The sequence below is a fragment of the Thunnus albacares genome, chromosome 4 (assembly GCF_914725855.1).
Source record: "Thunnus albacares chromosome 4, fThuAlb1.1, whole genome shotgun sequence".
NCBI lineage: Eukaryota > Metazoa > Chordata > Actinopteri > Scombriformes > Scombridae > Thunnus > Thunnus albacares.
The window spans coordinates 26,023,789-26,043,604 of NC_058109.1; the positions used below are offsets into that span (position 1 = coordinate 26,023,789).

At 39.6% G+C, this 19,816-nt stretch overlaps 1 protein-coding gene and 1 long non-coding RNA gene across 2 annotated transcripts; both read left to right on the forward strand.

The window, feature by feature from the left end:
• The first annotated feature begins 613 nt into the window (after positions 1 to 613).
• Positions 614 to 3,115, forward strand: LOC122980460 (transmembrane protein 233-like). Its single transcript, XM_044348497.1, has 3 exons — positions 614 to 1,030; positions 1,532 to 1,666; positions 2,300 to 3,115. Exons 1-3 carry the CDS (start codon positions 845 to 847, stop codon positions 2,309 to 2,311), a joined length of 333 nt encoding a protein of 110 aa, XP_044204432.1. The 5' UTR covers positions 614 to 844; the 3' UTR covers positions 2,312 to 3,115.
• A 9,753-nt stretch (positions 3,116 to 12,868) lies between these two features.
• LOC122980461 lies at positions 12,869 to 17,673 on the forward strand. Its single transcript, XR_006403045.1, has 2 exons — positions 12,869 to 14,660; positions 17,554 to 17,673. It is a non-coding gene; the product is annotated as an uncharacterized LOC122980461 (long non-coding RNA).
• The last annotated feature ends 2,143 nt before the right edge of the window (positions 17,674 to 19,816 follow it).

Here is a 19,816-nt window from a genome sequence, read left to right on the forward strand (position 1 = left end):
GTGCCTGCACCTCTAAGACCAGGGGTGCGCCCTTGGTTTTGTTTTTTGTCTCTGCCCTGAAATAATCCATGCCACTGGGGTCCAAAAATACAAATGAACTCTTCAATATTCAGAAAAGGTACAGTTGCCTTCTCATCAGAGCTCTCTCAACTCAAACAAAGTTCAAACCACATGTTCAAGTATGATCCTGTGTTTTGTGAAATACCGCCTAAAGAGAGATGGTGATAATTAAATGCCAGGTTTAAAAAGTGAAAATCAACAAACAAAAGGGATGTAAAGACGCAGTAAATGTTCAGGGAGGACATGTTTGTCACATGCAGCCTCATAGTTTAAGTTGTGTTTTCATCTGTTTGGAACTATGATAATTAAACGATGACGTACAACAAAGAAAGAGCGGTGCACGATGCAGCAGAGTCTCTGACTCTTGTATACTCTTTGTAGTGAACTGTGTTAACAGCACTCAAACATCACATCACACTGTTGAGGGTGATGATTTTCATGTATCAGCATGTTATGTACTTCTGTGAGGTGCCAGGAGTGGTAAACAGAGTCTGATCTCTCACACTTCATCTCAGGGCAGGGTCCTGGATGAAGGCCAGTGGGGTTAGTGATCCTCTCCCCTCTCTCACCTCTCTCATGCTCCCTCTCTCCCTACAAAGTCAATTTTTTATGGCTTATAAAGGACTACCAACACACAACACATCAGACTTTTAAACCTCTGGCTTTAAATCTTTTCTGGTTAAAGTTGGATTTAAACTCCTCCATTGCTTTTGTGACTTTTCACCTTCTCCAATTTGGGTGTTTTGTCTTCCTCTGTGACTGTGTTAAATTGCTGGCGGGTATAATGGCTCTAGGAGTGTTCAATTCGCAAGGGAAAAGCTCCCTGAGTGGGAGCACATCTTTTGACCATAGTTCTATAGAGGAACAGGAACCTCCACCTCCACTCCGTAGCTACCTTTGTTTGACTATATTCACCTGCTTTTGTCCTGCGCACCCTGTCAACATCGTGGCCCTGGTCTTCTCTATCATGGTAAGCATGGACTGTTTATTTTGGCTAAGCTGATATGTCACAATGTAACAGTGTGTATCTTTAGGTAGAAAATGTCAGCAAGAATAAACATTTCTTGTGTTTTCAGAGGGTTTATAGTTACAAAGTGTTCTGACATGTTGTGCTATGAGTGAACATGTTGGACACTACGATGTAACCCAGTCACACACAGCTGCTCTGCCCATCAAACAAACCTACTTGTGCTTCCTTTTTGGAAAATGAAACAGGATTTCCATGTTGCACACTGATGATATAAACATTAAGTTAGTGGCCAAACCACAGACTAGACTGTTAGCAGTGTATTCTGTTACCAGACTGTCTGTAGTTTTAATAATATTCAAAAGAACACACAATTTAACCATTAAACCATGTGACAAAACCAGTTAGTGTTTGCTGCCACAACTGTTAGAAAGATTCAGATGATACTTTAAAGTTTCCAAAATTTGGTTATTTTAAAAGTTTTACAGTGGTTTCTTCTTCCAGTCTAGGAACAGCTATTATGACGGTGACTACGATGGCTCCCGGCGGCTTGGCAAGAACGCCCTCTATGTTGCTATTGCCTCCATCATCATCGGCCTCCTCATCGTTGCCATCACCTGCATCGTGCATTTTACCACCGTAAGGCTTTCTTTCTTTTGCGTGGTCGCTCACTTTCCCCTCACAGATTTATCTGGGGATTGAACCAGCAACCTTTTCTGTAACCTTCTCTCTCATCCCAATGGTATTATCTCTCAGAAGTAGAACCTTTTGCTACAAAGCTGATTCTTTCCTGTTGTGAACAGGGTTGCGCCTCTTTGGTATTTTTCTTAAGAGGATAAAAGTGTTTTAAGTAAGAGAAGAGAAGAGTTGATAGTTCCTCCTGTTTTCTGCCATTAAACAATCTTTCCTTGTGCTGCAAAGCAAAGCAGCAATTTTGTGCTAAATTTGCCAATGTTACATGTACTATTATTATTATTAATTTTCATGCAATATCCTGCATGTACCCAGGACTCCCTGGAAAGCAGCATTGATATTGAGTAGATTATCCTGGTGAAATAAAGTAATTTGGAATAAAATGCAGCGCAGAGGTGGAAAAGAGAGCAAAAGAGAGGGTTAAAGGATGGCATACACACTAACATGCTTATGAAGACTTTATAATTACAATTAACTTACAATTATGTTGGACAAATGACCTCAAACATTCTGTTTCTATTGACAGTAAACTGCAAATGATATTTGTGTTACATACATATGTTTCTCTTTGTGGTCCAGATGGATTTTTAGCGCTGTAGAAGTGGAGAGAGGGGGGAGAAGACAAATGAGACAAATTTCTCAGAGGACATGATGACATGAGCTTATCTCTGGATGGGCTCAGACGGCTGCTTCAAACCATCTTAAAAGACTCTGACTTTACTCATGTTTACAGTTGTGCGATTCAATTTGTGCATCCTGACTTCTCATATTTCCTGTTCTCCATGCGGACAATCAAGGACTATATGATCTGTTGAATCCATATACATTTCAGTCATTAATTTTAGTGATTCAGAGTTAAACTGGCAGCTTCAACAAATGTGTAGGGAAATCCACAGTTCAGAGCTATTTTTTGTTTTTGCTGTGACCCAGATGTGGAAAAAATGTATTTTCACTGTTGTTTTTTTGCTCAATTAAATGCTGCTAAACATATAATAAACTGTCTATAGCTTTATCAGAATACATATTTTATCCATAACTTATTCTGCAGGAGTGAATTTAAAAAAAAGAAACAAACAAAACAACCACTTTTATTTACTGTCATTTGCCTAATATTCTTAAACTTTGTTAGAAATATTAGATGTAGATATCTGTGCTACAACATTTTTATTTGTGATTATGATATTGTGTCTGCCTGTGCTAACAAAACTTATTTTATTAAATATAAATTTATATGTATTTAAAAAACACTTATTTCTCATCTGTGACAAAAGAAATTTATCAAGATTTCAATGTTCTTTGATGACAACAGAAAAATTGTTAATTAGCTTCAAACACATTTTTGGAAATTTTCCTGCTGTACATGAAGAATTACTGTATAAACAAACTTGTCTATCATTCATGTTGTCCTCTACTTTCATTTCTAGCAACATATTTAACACTCACTCAGACCTAATCTTGGTAACTGCAGGAAATATTTCACTCGTTAGATAATTTCTTCCTTGTTAATGACAGAATGATTCCTGCTGTCATGTTATCTGACTCGTGCCGCGCTGACTGACATGGCGTGGCTCCAGACTGTGCTGAATTTGGCATCAAAGCTATTACCTAAAAGTAAACACATACGAGAAGATCATGTTATGTGTTTATGTGATAGATCAACATACACCCCCCTACTGTTTTTAATCATTTACACTTTCAATTACAGCATATTTACAATGAGACTTTCATGCAATTTTGATTTGTTATTATTTTTATTACGGTTACTAGAATTATTTGCAGAAACAGACTAAGCATATTTGAAATGATTCTTTTTCACATTAGTTCCCCTGGAAACCTCCTTGAACCCTGATCGACAATCTGCAGCGCCGAGAAGTTTTTTGTAGTTTGATATGTAATAGTATACCAGCAACTAAATATAGCAGATTTCCCCTCCTTGTTGCAGGTTGCCCCATCTGTCATATGTTCAAGCAGAAGTGACTCAGTTGTGAGTTGATTCAAAAGTGGCCTAAAAAGTGGGAGAAGATAAAGTGATGATTCAGATTCAGTTCAAGGAGGAGGGTCTCGATCCCGTTTGTCAGTTTCAATCTAATATCAGAACTCATCTCAGTTTTTTCATTGTCGCTATTGAACAACAACACTTTAAAGCTTTCCACAGCTCTCTGTGCGTTAACAACGTCCTTCATGGACCCTGGCGGTCATACAAATGACACATACTGTGCATGCTGTACACAAAACACAATAAAATATTGTACTGTCTGTGTCCTCATATTTGATTTGTAGTCAAGCATCTGATATAACAGGCCTGCTGCCAGGTTTCAGCCATTATTCTAATGCACTTGGACAAATCAGTTTTGGCAGTAATCTTGCACCATTAACTCCCATTACTTGAAAGAGAAATACAGCGTGTTTGTAGTGCCACCTCTTTGATGTCACACCAAAGCAAAACTTGAGAGAACAAGAGATGAAAAATGAAATGAGTGCAGGGATTAGGCGACTTGAAAGCACTTAGTAAAATTATCAAGGGATCAAGGTAGACTCTCTGACAGGAAGCTGATTTCTGTACTGAATAATGAGGCTTGTTTGTGTTGTATTTCACACAAATGAAACGAATGAATGAAGTTTTCATTTAGTTTTTTTTTTCATGCTACATTACATTACATTACATTCTAGCTTTTATTGCTCTGCACCAGAGTGATGAATTGTAGTCTTTTCCAGCTTGCCTTCACAGCGTCAGCTCACCTGAAGCTGTGCTGTTGTGTTGCTGGCTGCACGACAGCTAATGTGCTTGGAGAGCACTCTGTGACTCACATGAAGTGCTCACAAATAGGCCTCTCAAACCAGCTGCTTCCATTAGCGCCACATAGAGACTCCATGCGAACATATCCCATGACACATTCCTACCAGGGAGCTGCAGTTTGATCCAGTTTGAATAAATGAAAGAGATAACTGTGGGAATGATGCAGAGCGGACAGGGAAACATAAACATGCATTCAGGTACCTGATACACAAGATACTAAAGGTCCCTCAAGATTCACTTTTAGGATTTATTCTACTTTTAACAAGGAAATACTGTCTTTAATAAACTTTGAGATTTCTATTGGATTCTACACCACAGCCATTACAGTAGAGTTGTATTGTGACACACGGGAACCAAAAGGAAGCTTGAATACTGATACAAGCTGTTGTTTTGTTTATGCAGTTTGACAGTCATTTGAGAAACTGTCGTCATGTACTTGTAGCTGTCTGCACATTACGTGCTTTTCACTTTCTTCATAAAGGTGTTGACACAATATTTTGACACCAACGTCTACACCAATATCGCATATGTCGACCCATATCTTTGTCCTATCAAAATGGGGCCCCTTATTGATTATTATAGATGCTAATAACAGTTTCGCTGGATGGTTGTTAAGTGAAATCTGATGAGCGTGTTGGCTTATGTAGAATAATTTCATTAGTCATGGTGTGCTGCTGTGCTCATGAAATGCTACTGTAAAAATGGTTGTGACAAACATAATCAACTTTTATGTTTTAAAATATTTTTAATAATATGAATTTAAGAGATTTCTAACTATAATATGATACTATTAGAGCCCCAATACTTATTTGCAAAAAGTTTGCTTCAATTTAGGATTATAAAAATAGGACAAGACACTATCTCAGGGGTATGAAACTCAAACAGTCTGAGACGTCAGCTGGGTTGAAATGAATAAAATTCTTAAAGTCAAAACCTGCATTTCAACCGTTTTTTGATTTGTTACTATTTCCAACACTTTGCAGAGTCAAATAAAACAGCATAGTCTGTATGCTTGTCTCCAGATGTCTTCCAGTGGCAGCTACGTTTGAACACTTGACGTGACAACACTGACTGATCCTTCTCTCTTAAGCCTATTCCTCAAATCAGGAGGAATAAATTACTTCATAGTGATTATAAAAATGCATGTACTGAGCATCCAGTGATAAGCTGCTGTCTTTTTCTGTTCAGGGGACCAATATGTGGAGCTTCTTACCCACAGGGATCATGACAGGGATCATTTTAAACTCAAGTTGAAACAGTTTTGAAACAGTAGTCATAAAGGACCTGGTTATTGTCATGGAGCTTTGTGGTAATGTTATTGTATCATTGTTTGTGTCTTGTGCTGTTGTATGTTTTTATTTGTTGAGTTTTGTGTATTTTAAAAGCCCATCTAGGGACAGAGATTGTTAACTAGCTTTAGCTATAATGCTGTGGTATATGGCATTGTTTCCTGCTATATATATGTCCCTATACAAATAAACATTAAATTATAGAAAACAACGGTCAACAAGTTTTTCTATTATTATTGATTGTTTCTATATTCAGCGTATTTGGCGTTTAAAGATCCCCTCCACTCATTTATTTAGACGTATAAAAATATTCTGCTTGGAACAATGTGTGTCTGATATGGTTTTTCCACAAAAAAATATATGATTACTATGTTTAAAATCTTTAAATGGCATCTACAAAATCTGTACATCCAAAAAATCCAGAAACTTTCCACTTTCAGCAGATGAATGTGAAAACAACCATTAAGTGTCAAACTCTGCATATACATAATTCTGCACAGAGAAGCTCAAACATCAAACTGTAGGAACAAGAAGAAAAACATATTTTTGAGAGGAGGGGGACTTTAAATAAGAAATTTGCTTCAGTGTTTGCATATATTCTCTGTAGATGCTTTGGCAAAGTGTAGCTTTTCCTTTATTGTGATATTTTTATGACCTTGAATAATGCATTATACCTATTCACCCTATTGTAGTTGCAGTCTACTATATTTAGAAATCAGTGTATCATAGACAGTAACCTATAAAGAAATGTCCTTTTCTGGCTGTCTGCTGCAATTTGTCCCCTGTATTGAATGACCTTTGAAAACAGGCATGTGATAGAAACCTCATTGTAATAATCTGGGTCATGACAGTGTGGCCAATGAGCATTAGAAAAGTGTGGATATTCAATCTTTGTCATCACAAATTACATCTGTGAACAAATGATATCTCTTAATGACAATGTGATGATGGTTAATAATGTACAGTATGTAGTAATTGTTAATAATGTATGTAGTAATGGCATCGCTATCTATAACACGCTGTGAGTGTGTGAGACAGACTGAGCATGTATTCCTGCTGCCAAGTCAACAACACACTCCTGCCTTCTACCTCACTGACTGAATTACACTTTACACTGAAGATAGCACAGGATGAAACTGAGCACACTGTTTTACATGTGATCTACCAAGACTTTTATAAATTCAAAACGGCATCCTTTCTAAAAAGATTTTTGGGTACTTTATTTCCAAGTTATGCTTAACTTAACATGTGTAGGTGTGTTTCATTCAAGTTCTCTTTGCAGCAGTCACTGATGCCTGTTAAATGTATATTAATCAACAATTGTTCTGTAGTGAGGTGGTTTAATTACAGGTTCACATTTAGTCAGGCTGTGGATTACAGCTCTGACAGACCTTGATGCTGATTCATTCGAGTTTAGATATGATATGACACATGGCTTATGTGTTCTAAAATCCCTGAATAAATCTGCGGGATTTGCATGAGGAATTTTGCTATAATGAAATTCCGTATCAAGCAACGGTTCAAAGGAAATGAATCACAGCTGTCTGAAATAACAAGTAGCTTTTGAAACAAGCACAAAAACAAAATTGTTAGAGTTCAGTTTATGTGACTCAAGTTTTGGTCAGCTCAGACAAAAGTGGTGAATTTCCTACACAGGTGAAAGTTATATTTTAGTGTTGGTTTCACAGATGATAGGGACACATCATTATGCACTTCATGTATATTTTAAAAAAGTAACTAAGTAGTTGATGGTGAGATGCCACAGCAGCGAGTTCAGCTCCTCATTATGTTTCATCTATTCAGAATATATTCAATAAAGAAACAATTTATTCAAGACAGTGGTTTGATAAGCATCTCGAGTTCATAATTTTAAACTATTTTTTGACAGCTCTTTTATACAACGATAAACAATTTAACACTGATTCAGTTACACTTTGATACAACCCTTGGTAATATAAAGCTCATGAAGGAGGTTATTAATTTAGTTGCAAAATGTTTTGCAGCCATTTAAGCTATAGCATCTTTTGATTGTGAAACTATTTGCCACGTTTCAATTAGGAGAAGGTCACAGTTAAAAATCGGTAAATCTTGCTGAGGCCTGGAATACATTTATTTCAACCAGGAGAGACAGTGAATGAAGTAAAGATAATTGTTTATTATAACAGATGATGTAGTGGTAATTAAGTTTTGGTCAGGAAAGTCTTTGGCATTTAGACTCTACAGGGAGATTTTTAATTGAGGGGCCTTATCTGGCATAATCTACTAATCTACTATTATAAATGTAATTATGAGCATGACACAGTAAAATTTAGAGCTTGAGTGATTACAAATGCATGGTGGTGCAGTGGTTGGGACTGTCGCCTCACAGCGAGAGGGTTCTGGGTTCAAACCCACTGACTGGCTGGGCCCAGAAAGTGGAATTTGCATGTTCTCCTTGTGCCTGCATGAGTTCTCTCCGGATACTCTGGCTTCCTCTCACAGACCAAAAACATGCAGGTTAGGTTAACTGGTGATTCTAAATCGCCTGTAGGTGCAAATGTGAGTGTGAATAGTTGTCTGTCTTTATACTATGTGATTGACTGGTGACCTGTTTACCTGATCCACCGCGACCCTCTAAAGGATGAGTGGTAAAGAAAATGGATGGATGAATGATTATAAATATGGAAAGTGTACCATAAAGGAATAGACAGAAACAAAACACAGCCAGCAATGACTTGAACAGCTAACAACTTTGAGCTTAGCCAGCAACGGCTAGCGTTCAGGAATGACTTAAAATGATTAGGCTTCAGCGGTAATAAGACATTGATGACCTGAAATTCAGCAATGATTGGACCTGGCCAAAAAAGATCAGCATTGACCTGAAAATGAGTAATTAGAGGATGCAGCTAAATAATAGACGAGACAAAACACAAAACCACCAACCACCAGTTATATGCAATTGCTTACCATAAGTTGTTGAGGCTTTAGAGATCTTTGAGCTTTAATGATTGCAGTGACGCACATGGGAATCATAGGCAGAAGATGACCATCGTCCCAGTTGTTGAAGGGAAGCCGTTGATAGACCTTGCATGGCTGCAGACGTTTCTGCACCTATTCTAAACGGATGACCTGATTAATGCTTTAGGGGTATGTTACATCTCAGAAGAATCTGCTCTAAATGAAAGCTAAACCAAGATTTGCATATGGGATTGTTATCTGGGGTCAGAAAGAGAGGGGCACCAGGGTTAGAGAAAGGCTTATTTTTTAAAAAAAATATTTACACATTGATTTAAAAGAACAGAACTGAGAATCACTTCCAGCTTTAGGGTGTTTAACGAAAAGACTAAAGAAATCTGGGTGTAAAGTTAAATCTGCAAAGGCAACATCTTTAGCTGGATCAAATGAATTTGAAGAAGTGGTAATTTCATCACTCCTTAAAAACCCATGAAAAGCTAATAAAACAGAACAATCCAAGAGAGAGGGAGATAAATGACCATGTCTCAAGAGTGACAAAACATTTTATGCAAGATGGAAAGAGTAATAGGGAGTCTATTATCAATGCTAGAAGGGGAAACTTTTGAAATGCCTTTAAGTAACAGTTTAATGGCTGGATTGGAGAATAGGCTGGGGAAAGATGGATCAAAACATCAAGCATTAAACTAAATTTTCGACCTCAAGCGAGGAGAGATGTTGGCTCCAAAGGGAACATAAGGCCTACCTAGCATAGAAGCAGAGATAGCAGAGGCCAGGGAATGCTGTAGCATGTCTGGGGCATTTACGGTGAAAATGGATGGCTGAGGTGCAGGTGCCGGCATATAAATCAATGGGATTTGAGAGGCAGTAAACACTGCAGAGGAAGATGATGAGGTCTGGGCATTCTCCAGACACTGGAGGCGAGCATCAATTGCATGAATACCATTTACTAGAGACTGGAGAGTTGATGTGAGGGCATTATCTTATGGATGTAGGGCAGCATTTGGTTGATCAGGAAGAGCAGAGCTGGCAGAGACATTCTTACACTTGGCTTGAGGAGCTACATGATGTGTTTTCTTTGTGCGTTTGCGAACAGGTGCTGCTGTAGGGCCAGAGGTTGCATGGGGGCTCATCCTCAGCTGGTGTTTTGCAAACCACTTCATTAGCCAAGTCATGAAGCTGCAAGAGCTCCAGACCAGGTGCCGGAGTAATACCCTGAGCTTTTGACATCTCCAGAATTTCTGAACCTGATTCCCCTTGACGAGTAGCAATCCGAGCACTGCGCCGAGTTGCCAATGAGGTAGAAGCCGATTCAGATAAGTCAGCATCGATCAGTTCCGTTTTTGATTCTGACATAAAATAAGATGACAGCCCGAGAATAAGCAGCAAAGCGAATTGTTAACTCGCCATACATGACCTGCACAATGACAGATAAGCATGAACGCACTAAAGGCAGAAATAGAAACATATATATAAATGTAGATATATAGATAAATGTGAACAGCTAATGTGAACAGCTGATAGCTAAATTGACAGCCCCAGTCAATGACATCAAGGGAAATTATGAGTGAGCATGCGTGAGATGGCAGTATAAAATGAGAAATATAACTACAGGCCTATGCATACAAAAAATAGTCTTCCTGACTGAACTTTTGCTAAAACTCCATTTGTATGCAGGTCAACATTGAGTTTCTCCAAGTTTTCATCTGAATTCCATTTGCAGTCTCAGACCTGCTGCTGAGCTATAAGTGACATCTCGACTCAAAGAAAGTCATAAACTCACTGGTCAAATGGTGTCATATGAGGACTGCAGCAGACTGGATAAAAAAAACTTTCCTCTGCAGGTCTGAATTCACTGTGAAGTACTTGAAGTCTCTGGATACCCATCATATCCAAGCCAAAGTTTGTCAAAGAAGTTGGTGCAATTTAAGTTGATCTCCCTAAAAACAAACCCCCTGCTGATACTATTTTCTGCAGTATTACCAATCTAAAGTTTGAGCAGCAGTCTAAATCCGGGAGTGAAACGAGTAAAGAAAGGCTTCCCTCTCACATATTTTCAGTTCTATTTTTGGTGATTTTAATAATCATTCCACAGGTGTGTGGAATTTATACTTTTGGCAACAGATGACAGATGAAAGTGTTAGAAATCTTATGTCTGGCAGTTACAGGTATGCACAGCTATCCTCTTTCTTTTCCTGGTCCTCTTGCCTCTTTCGCTCTGGGAGGAGCTACTCTTAAGAATATGTCAGTGTGCCGTGAACATGTTATGGGAGCTGAAAGAGAGTTACAGTATGTCCTGCCTACGCACAGCCAAGGTGCCAATCTGTCTTGCATCAGCTTCTCTCTCTTAGTGATAACTGACTTCAAACTCAAATCCAGGCATTTTGAGCTATTTGTGACTGTGTATGTGTGAGAATGAGAGAGACGGGGTGACAGTGTCCCCAGAAAAATAGCCTTAACTGTAACATCAGTCTAAATCATGCTTATTTTAACACTAGTGTGTGTCTTCTGGGTTACATTATGTCATTAAACCTGCAATGCAGAACTTTTACACATAAATGAATGTCTGTTACATTCAAGCCCTTGCCAAATGAGTTCAAACAATACTGATCAAGCCTATCACTGCCAGTTAAATCACTCTGTATTTCACAATATAACGAGTTTTTAAGTCTCATGTTGGATGTGAAATTCCATGTCCGTTAATGGTGCGGCTCCAAACGTTACTGGACTGAATGGATCAAATTCTGTTAGTGAAACAAGTCATTTCGTGGGGGTTGTGTCATGCTTAAAACAATTTATCCACCATTTTATAGCTGCAACAGTAGATTACGACCAGTATGTACTGGCCATAAGGCATGCTGGGACAAATCCCAGTTGGCCTTCAAAATATGTTTTTGGGCCAGTGGACCATCAAAACATATCCGTTTTTACCGGCCCTCTCTGTGTGCCTGTAATTGGGGGTGTGCATGAATGCGTGCTGCATGGCTGTTAGGCCGTATTCAGACCAAATCAGGCGTTATGGTCAACCCATCACAGAGTTGAGCGGAGGTGTGTGGGCGTGTTTTTGCTCTAGAACGTAACTGCTGTAAAACAATCAGAAAATAACGTTTTATTGATCTGATTCACCGGCTTTCTTGCCACCACCGCTACCTCTCTTCATTCACTCTCTAGCTCACTCGAACACAGCTGCTCTCTCTCTCTCTCTCTCTCCCCCTGGTGCTCTCAGCTCTCTCTCTTTTTCTCATCTTTCTCAAAATGAGTCGGGAGGCCGACAGCAAGATCTAACTTTACTTTTAATGTTATCAAATGAAGAGAAATGTCCTCCCCTCCTCCTAGTTACATCTTTGTAGCGCCCACCTTTACTCTCACTGCCAGAAGAGGGAGACATAAGTCCCGCACTCCAGCTTTAATCACAGTTTTGTTTTCAATATAATTGAAAGATATTGCTATTGAAGTCATGTTTAACAGTACTTCTATCTTTGCTGTGCTCCCACAGCACTACAGGGAAGCCTCAGATTCTTTATTTTTCCTGTGAAGCCTGTTAGCCAACAGAGTTGTTTTCCAGAGTCAATTCAAAGTTGCACTATGAAACTGTTCTGCACCTGCCAGTAATAATATTTCTGGCCTGTAGAGGGGCCACAAGCAAAATGTTCCAAGGTGTTCCTCTAAGCAGTCAGCAACCATGGGTTTCAATAAGCAGATTGTATATTTTCAATCTCGTCACTAGGTCATGACCTGTCTCTTACAGAGCAGTACATCTCTTTGTCTACTGAGGTTGGCTGGCATAAGCAGCTGTCTTGATAAGGCTGACTGTGTCCTCTGGCAACCAAAGTCGGGTGGAGACATGCCATGCTTTGTGCAGACGGTCAGACTGGTCTCCTCGTAGAATGGATAGCATGTGATCTGTGTACAGACTATGTGACTTCAGTTAACTTTTAGTCAGCATAGTGACTTGTTTATAGTTCAATACCCAATAGAGGCATAGATGAGTGAAGAATAACCTAATTTGGACAGGTAGTAAGGGTAAGGATTTGGTGAAGAGTTTAAATACTCTTGTCCAGATGTAGACTGCAGAACTGAGTGGCACTGCACAGTGTTTTCACTTGTACTGTAACTCTGTTCTCCTTGATCGAGCTTCAATAAATGTTCCCGCATAAGAAATCCCTGTCTCCTCACAATATCTTCACTTTGGGTTACACAGCTCTCCATCAGTTCCTTCACTAATAGAGGAACAAAAATAGTAGGAAAATTCTACAGACAGTCTGAACACATAACAACAACCCATGGAGGATTCTTAGGAAATGAAAAAAACAACCATAGTGGGTTACGCCTCAATATATTAATCTTTTGTCTCTCTTTCAGCAAGTCATAATGCCACAATGCTCTGTAAATTAGCAAAGTCATTCACAGAAAACAGTAAAGTGAGATTCTTGCTTATTTCACCTGTGCCTGAAACATCACTAATCCTATTATTTTCTCTGAGAGGACTGAATTAAATATATCATTTCTGTTCGGAAACTTCTTATGTGACATTTCATTGATATTTAAAATAAACCAAACTTTCAACGTCTTCCACACTAGCCAGATACAGGTTTATGGCCTCACACAGAGAAAACAGTGTTCTGTCATTTTTTTCTCCCTCCAAATAACTTGTACGAAATAAGATCCCATGAGAGGGATCATTGTGACAGACAGGGAGGAACCATAAATCTAAAACCTCAGAAACCTCAGATGAAAACATCCCAGAGCTTTCATTAGCAACAGAAAATCATCTCCTGTACTGTAAATTCCACACATGCTGCAATACTAATTGTTGCACTCTCTGCTTTGTCAGCTGCTTTTCAGTCTTGAATGTGTCAAGATCAAATTGTAAGTGTATGGTGTTACTTACTTACTGGAAACCCTGCCACTGTGATGACTCTGCAGCTCAGTTAGATCTGAAGCAGGCCTCATATCAGAGTATCGATCAGAGGAGTTAAAGGAAAGGCTTACTGCATGTCCTGACATCAGAAAGTTTATAATATGATCTAAGTTATTTCTAACTTGCAAGCTTGCAGTAATGCCACTTCATTAATATCTGAAATCTCGCACAACATGATAAAAATGTCTGCAAATTACCCCCATAAGGCTATCCATTCATCATTAACATGCATCATTAACAGGACCAACGGAGGCATGGTGGGAGTGGAGAAAATAGAATAATCATCAAAATGGAAGAACAAAACAGAACCAATCATCATACTTGGACCGCCAGGGAAAAGTTCCTATTTCAGGAAACACACACTTGCCTTTTCCTGCATGTATCGTTTGCAATATTTGCGAGAAGCAGAAAAACAATTCCCTTGATTGAGCCTTAATTGAGGCTCCTCTCATAACAGCGCAGTATGCCTCCCTCTGTTCCCAGTCCTGTGCTGAACAGCTGAAATAATTTATTTGGCCATACTCTGTACTGCGATGCAAGGCGGTAGTCATTGTTTTGGCTGACAGGCAGCTTTGCTTGTTCTCCGTAACAACCTCCAGCCCCCCCCCCCCCACTCCTGTCTGCAGCAGGAACCCTGTGTAATTACATCCAAACCATTCCCCTTCTCCCATACGCTTGATATCACTGCTGACATCTACTAACACAGCCCCTCCTCTACTTCTCTCTCTCTCTCTGCTATTGGAGATCTCTCTCACAAGCAGTGTGCAGTCCTGCCTTGTCTTCAGCTGTGTGTGTAGTGCAGTGGAGCAGATGGGGAAGGAGAGGAAGAGAGGGAGACAGAGGCACAGATGAGAGGAAAGGGGAAAGAGCATGGCAGACAGCTGAAGAAGGAACTTATATCCATGTGAACAGAACTACCACAACGGAGACTGTACAGCCGGATATTGATTCAGAGGACAAATTGCTGGCTGAGTCTGTGGGGTAAGTGAACAACTAGTATAAATCTACGACTCTGCTCTGACATGTGATAATATGAACAGTATGATAAACCAAATTTATCTGACTGTTCATTGTCATTAGAGGGATAACTGAGCCTCTTAAAATGTGACATAATTAGACAGTGAATGATGCACAAGGGGAATCTCTAGTTGTGACTGCTACATCTTCAGACTCTCAGGGGAAGTTTTGTCATGAATAAAAATCCTCCTTAATCTCGTAAGAGTGAAAGAACGGAGGCTCCTTTCCACCTGAGGGTTGAAGGCTGCACCACAGCCAGATCAAACGTTCTGTGACTTTATCAAATCCACCTGTCACACTTTGTGGGCAACCAGCTTTTCCATTACACCATGTGAAGGTATGGGATGAATTCCCAGAGGGTTGGGGAATCTTATTAGCAGATCAGACTGATTGATAAAAGGCATGTGTGTGATTATGCTATCATTTGCATGTGGATGTTGTTTAAGTAAAGCTTTCTAGCAGGGTTTACCAACAGTTTGGTAAACCCTTTTGTGAGCGTATGACAGCGTGTAACCCAGATAAGGAAAGAAACAAACGGATTAAAGACTGACTGATAGGAAGAGAGAGATTTAAGTGAGTCAAGTGAGTAATTCACCTGGGGTTATATCCTTGTGGTTCACAGGGTTTGTAGAGAGGATAGAGTGTTTTCTCACAGCAAGTGACTGCACTATTTACCACCTATTTTAGAATGCAGAGCAATCCTCAGTTGAGAACTAGGGCCGCCCTTCTTAAGCGCCAAAGATATTTAAGGTCATTAAAAACTCACCAGTATATTTGTCACAAACAAAATTTCCTACTCTGTGCTGTGCTGCAGATCTCCTTTATAGTCATTTTTATATCTTTATGAAGCCATATTATTTTAACAATCAATTACTCCAAATTCCATTGGTGAGAATGCACATCACAGTAACATCTCAGATTATTCCATTAATCTAACCCGATAATTTCTTCAATAGAATATGAAACATTCACATTATTACAGTATTACGACATCAATGTTGCCATTGTCAGAATAAGAAATATTTTGTCCTTTCTATCTTCAATCCAACTGGTCACAAGTTGCTAAGCAAGTATTTTTTCTGATGTTGTTTGCATCTTTAATGTGTTTTTTTTTTTTTTTAATGAATTGAAAATGATGAGAATTGAAAAGCACTCTCTGGCTCACTCACTGTGGCATAAGTTAATTGTTATTCACATTATGAGTGCTATTCCAATGTAAATTTATGGATATGCTAATTTACCAAATGGCAAAATAATAGCATTTCATTTTCAGTCTAGATCCTGATATTGTGAATCCATATTAGCATATGGCCCGTCTGTGCTACAGATGTTAATTTGAAGGATTTTGTGAAGAAAGGTGAGCTCATCAAGTACTGAGTGGCATGGTGCATGTAAAAACAAAGACTGGCAGCATCTGATTTGATGTAGAATTTGGGCTTATTTTGATGAATTAATGAGCACAGAACAAGGTGCAGTCACACTTTTGAGATGTAGTTAAAGGCATGCGGTGCACCAGGCGCACATGGAAAGTGGATGAGGAGGAATCTATTGTCATATTGTCATCGTATCGTATTAGGAACTTATTCAAGGCTAGTAACAATCATGCTGTTGATATCATCACTTTAAAAGCAATGCATTCCCCCAACATACTGACAGTTAGGCAGTTGATGTCGTCCAGATCAGCATCTTCTAAAAGGAAAGCAATAATCTTGTCTGCCACTTGTCTGTGAAAATACAGCAATCTAATATGGATGTTATGTGGTTATTTTGCAGCAGCAAGAGGTAGTTGTGTCAAATTTAACACAGTGGATCTGGTCATTTAAATATGCACATTACATGCTGCAGATGGAGCGCATACTTTATCTCTGCCTTCATATGACCGTACAGTCAGTCAACCATCATATAGTCCACAAGCAGCATATAGATGACAGATGCAGCTAAGAATCCGCTGTTCATCTATACCAGTGATGATGCAACCAAAGACTCCACCCACTGATTAGTACATCTTCAAGTAGAGGAGAAAGAACTCATTAGTATCGTCATGTGCTGTGGTGATCGGTTGGAATGAAAACCTGTAGACGGTTGGATCAGCACGGCATATGGTTGGCCTCCCCTGATCTATACTCTGCTCTACTGTCATTACTGCTACAATAAGAACATAAAAGGTGCTTGTGCAATTTTAAAGCAGTCTGTACTTAAGGCACAAATTGCAGTCACTGTTTATTTCCTATGACACCCGCTACTTTGCTTGTACTTTTACATTGGTGCAGGGTGAGATATTGAAACAGTACATAGGTGCAGACACACAAAAAAAACCCTTTACTCAGAAAAATGCAGTTTTGCAAAGATGGGGTTCATGCACTCATAAACATGTAAATTTAATGGGGCGCCCTCATGACTTCATGTTTAAGAGTCAGCTGATCATTAGCTGCAATGTCCCCTGTTACGAGTCCAGCTGGGGACCTGTGTTACATCTATTGTCCCTCCTCATTCATTGTCTCTGTACACTGTATGTAATATACCTATGCCCCAAAATTTAAAACCAACAGAAAATGAAATTAATAATATATATCTATTAACTTTTTTTTTTATTTGGTCAATTTCTGTTTGACACAGAACACCAAAAATATATGCACTGAAAGATTTCCTTAAATCGATTTTTCATCACCAGCTAAGAGGCAGTCATGTGAAAGACCAATGGTGCTTTTCTCTCACTGTGCATCTGATGAATGTTGATGCGTTGCGTTATGAAGAATGATATGTTAACTGGCTGACACGCAGCTTGTTCCTATGTCCCATCTCACACTCCATTTGTGTTAAATTATTCCTAATTGTTCTGTTTGTTCCTCTCTTACAGACACTGGCAGACACCCACTGGAATCGAAAGCAGTGTTTTGATAGCACACACTGCTATGAAATCAACATTGCCAGAAAATGCTGCGAGACTCATCTGTATGGTGGAAAGGTGGCATGTCACCCTAAAGAAGCTAAAAACAAAAACAGAGCTTTGAGGAATAAACATTCTTCTCGGCGGTGAAAGAAACAGGCAGACTTTTCTGCTGTTGTCTAATCTAAATATTCAGCAAAACGCAATGTAATGTACACGGTGCCAAGGAACACTCCCCTTTTAACACTCACAATACATATTGATTTTTTTGCAAAAGGCATTTAACTATAAAATGGAATTACAATCCATAAAGTCCATCACATAAGTCATCATAAACCTATGGATTCAAGATTAATTCTTGATTCTAGAAATACATCTCAAGACATAGATGATGCTCAGTCTCACTCAGTCCCTATTAATGGACTAAATACATCATGGAACCTACTTAAAGCTGGAGTGCGGGACTTTTACGTATAAATGAATGTCCACTACATTCAAGCCCTTGCCGAATGAGTTCACACAATGCTGGTAAATCACTGCCAGGTAAATCTCTCTGTATTTTATAGTATACCAGAGTTTTTAATCCGGTCTGTGGTGACTTTCGTGCACTGGGCCACCGTAAGTGATGTGTTTTACGTCACCCAGCAATGACTGGTGTGCCAGAGCTGAGGGGCGCCCCCTAATGCATGTGCACCAGAGACTTCCGCCGGCTGAGCTGGCAAACTTCTGGTTTAGCCCTCTGCTAACCTGAAGGATAAAATGGGATAAAATAATTTAATCCTGCAGCTCTTCTAGACTTTCCAAATGTTATCAGACTGAATGGATAAAATTCTGATAGTAAAACAAGTCATTTTGCTTGGATTGTGACGCTCAAAACAATTTATCCACCGTTTTACAGCTGCAACAGTAGCAGCTCACACATGTACTCATAGAGCTGTAGCTACTTCCAGGTAACTACTATTCACTCTCACAGAAAGGGGAGACAAATGTTCCGCATTGCAAGTTTGTATTTTAAAATATAAGCTGACAGACACTGGACACTGCAGTCCAGTCTTCATTATGGAATCTGAAGGGAGTACGACAGGACTGTCCACAGCTGCATTGGTGGCCATAGCCTGCAACACATTTGTTGCCATCCTCCTCCTTCTCCTGTGTCTTATCCTTTACCGAGCCTGCAGGGTCCCTTCCAGCCCAGAGAGCCTGCCGGTGCTGGCTCCGAGTGAAGGAGGAATCCAGCAGATGAACGAGCACAAGTACCTGTTGACCTGACTGCAGAGCGATGAGTCAAATGTAGTGACGAGTGATGGCCAAGGTGCACTCCCCCACAGAAGAGGGGACTGAGGAACTGACTGCAAGCAATAATCAGGCTTGTCCTTCATAGCTTTTAAAGTCAGCTGCCTATTGGATGGCAGAGCCATTGGGTGTGATGTCAGAAATGGCTGTGCCTCACAAAGATAGCAAGGATGAATTGTGGCGGAGTGAGCAAACTATTTATAAGCAGCCATCACTTGTCAGATCTTGTCCTTGGTTTTTGGCAAAGTGCATGGAGGAGTGCTGATGTGAATGTATACATTTGAGGCGCACACACAGCCTGAGGAAAAGGACATGGGCACATGGATGGATGCAGGTTACACAGAAACAGAGAGAATGGAATGTTCAGTACACAAAGAGTGGATAGCCTGTTGTTGGATGTTTCTAAATATATCCTTTCATTTCATACTCTCTTCTGAAAACAGAGAAAGCCAGTCTATCGCAGAAAACAGGGACTTGAGCCTGTGTCGAGTGTGTGTCACTGTCACTCATAAATACCAGCGATCTGTGAGGCATAACGCCTTGCTGAGGGTGTTACATAAGGACAAGAGAGGCTTAGTTGAGATTTGTGTCCTCTTCGATACTGACATCTGTTTGTGGCTGTCCGTGATGGCCCAATCACTCTGGACTGGTGAGAGGACTCATGCAGAAGGGATTTATTGTATGGAATCCTACAGATTGCAAAGAAGCGGTCAGGTTTCCACCACACATTAGTACCTAAACATTTAAATTGTACCGCTGGTTCTTCAACTTCAGACTCAACAAGGCATGCTGTAGTGTTAAAAGATTTATGATGTGTATTTTAAACTTTAGAGTACCTTTCAGGCATTTAGCTGATGTCAGTATAACTGTGTTAAGCCACTGTGCTCCCAACTGGTTGTATGAAGAGGATAAGGTGACAGACAGCAATGCACGCCAGACC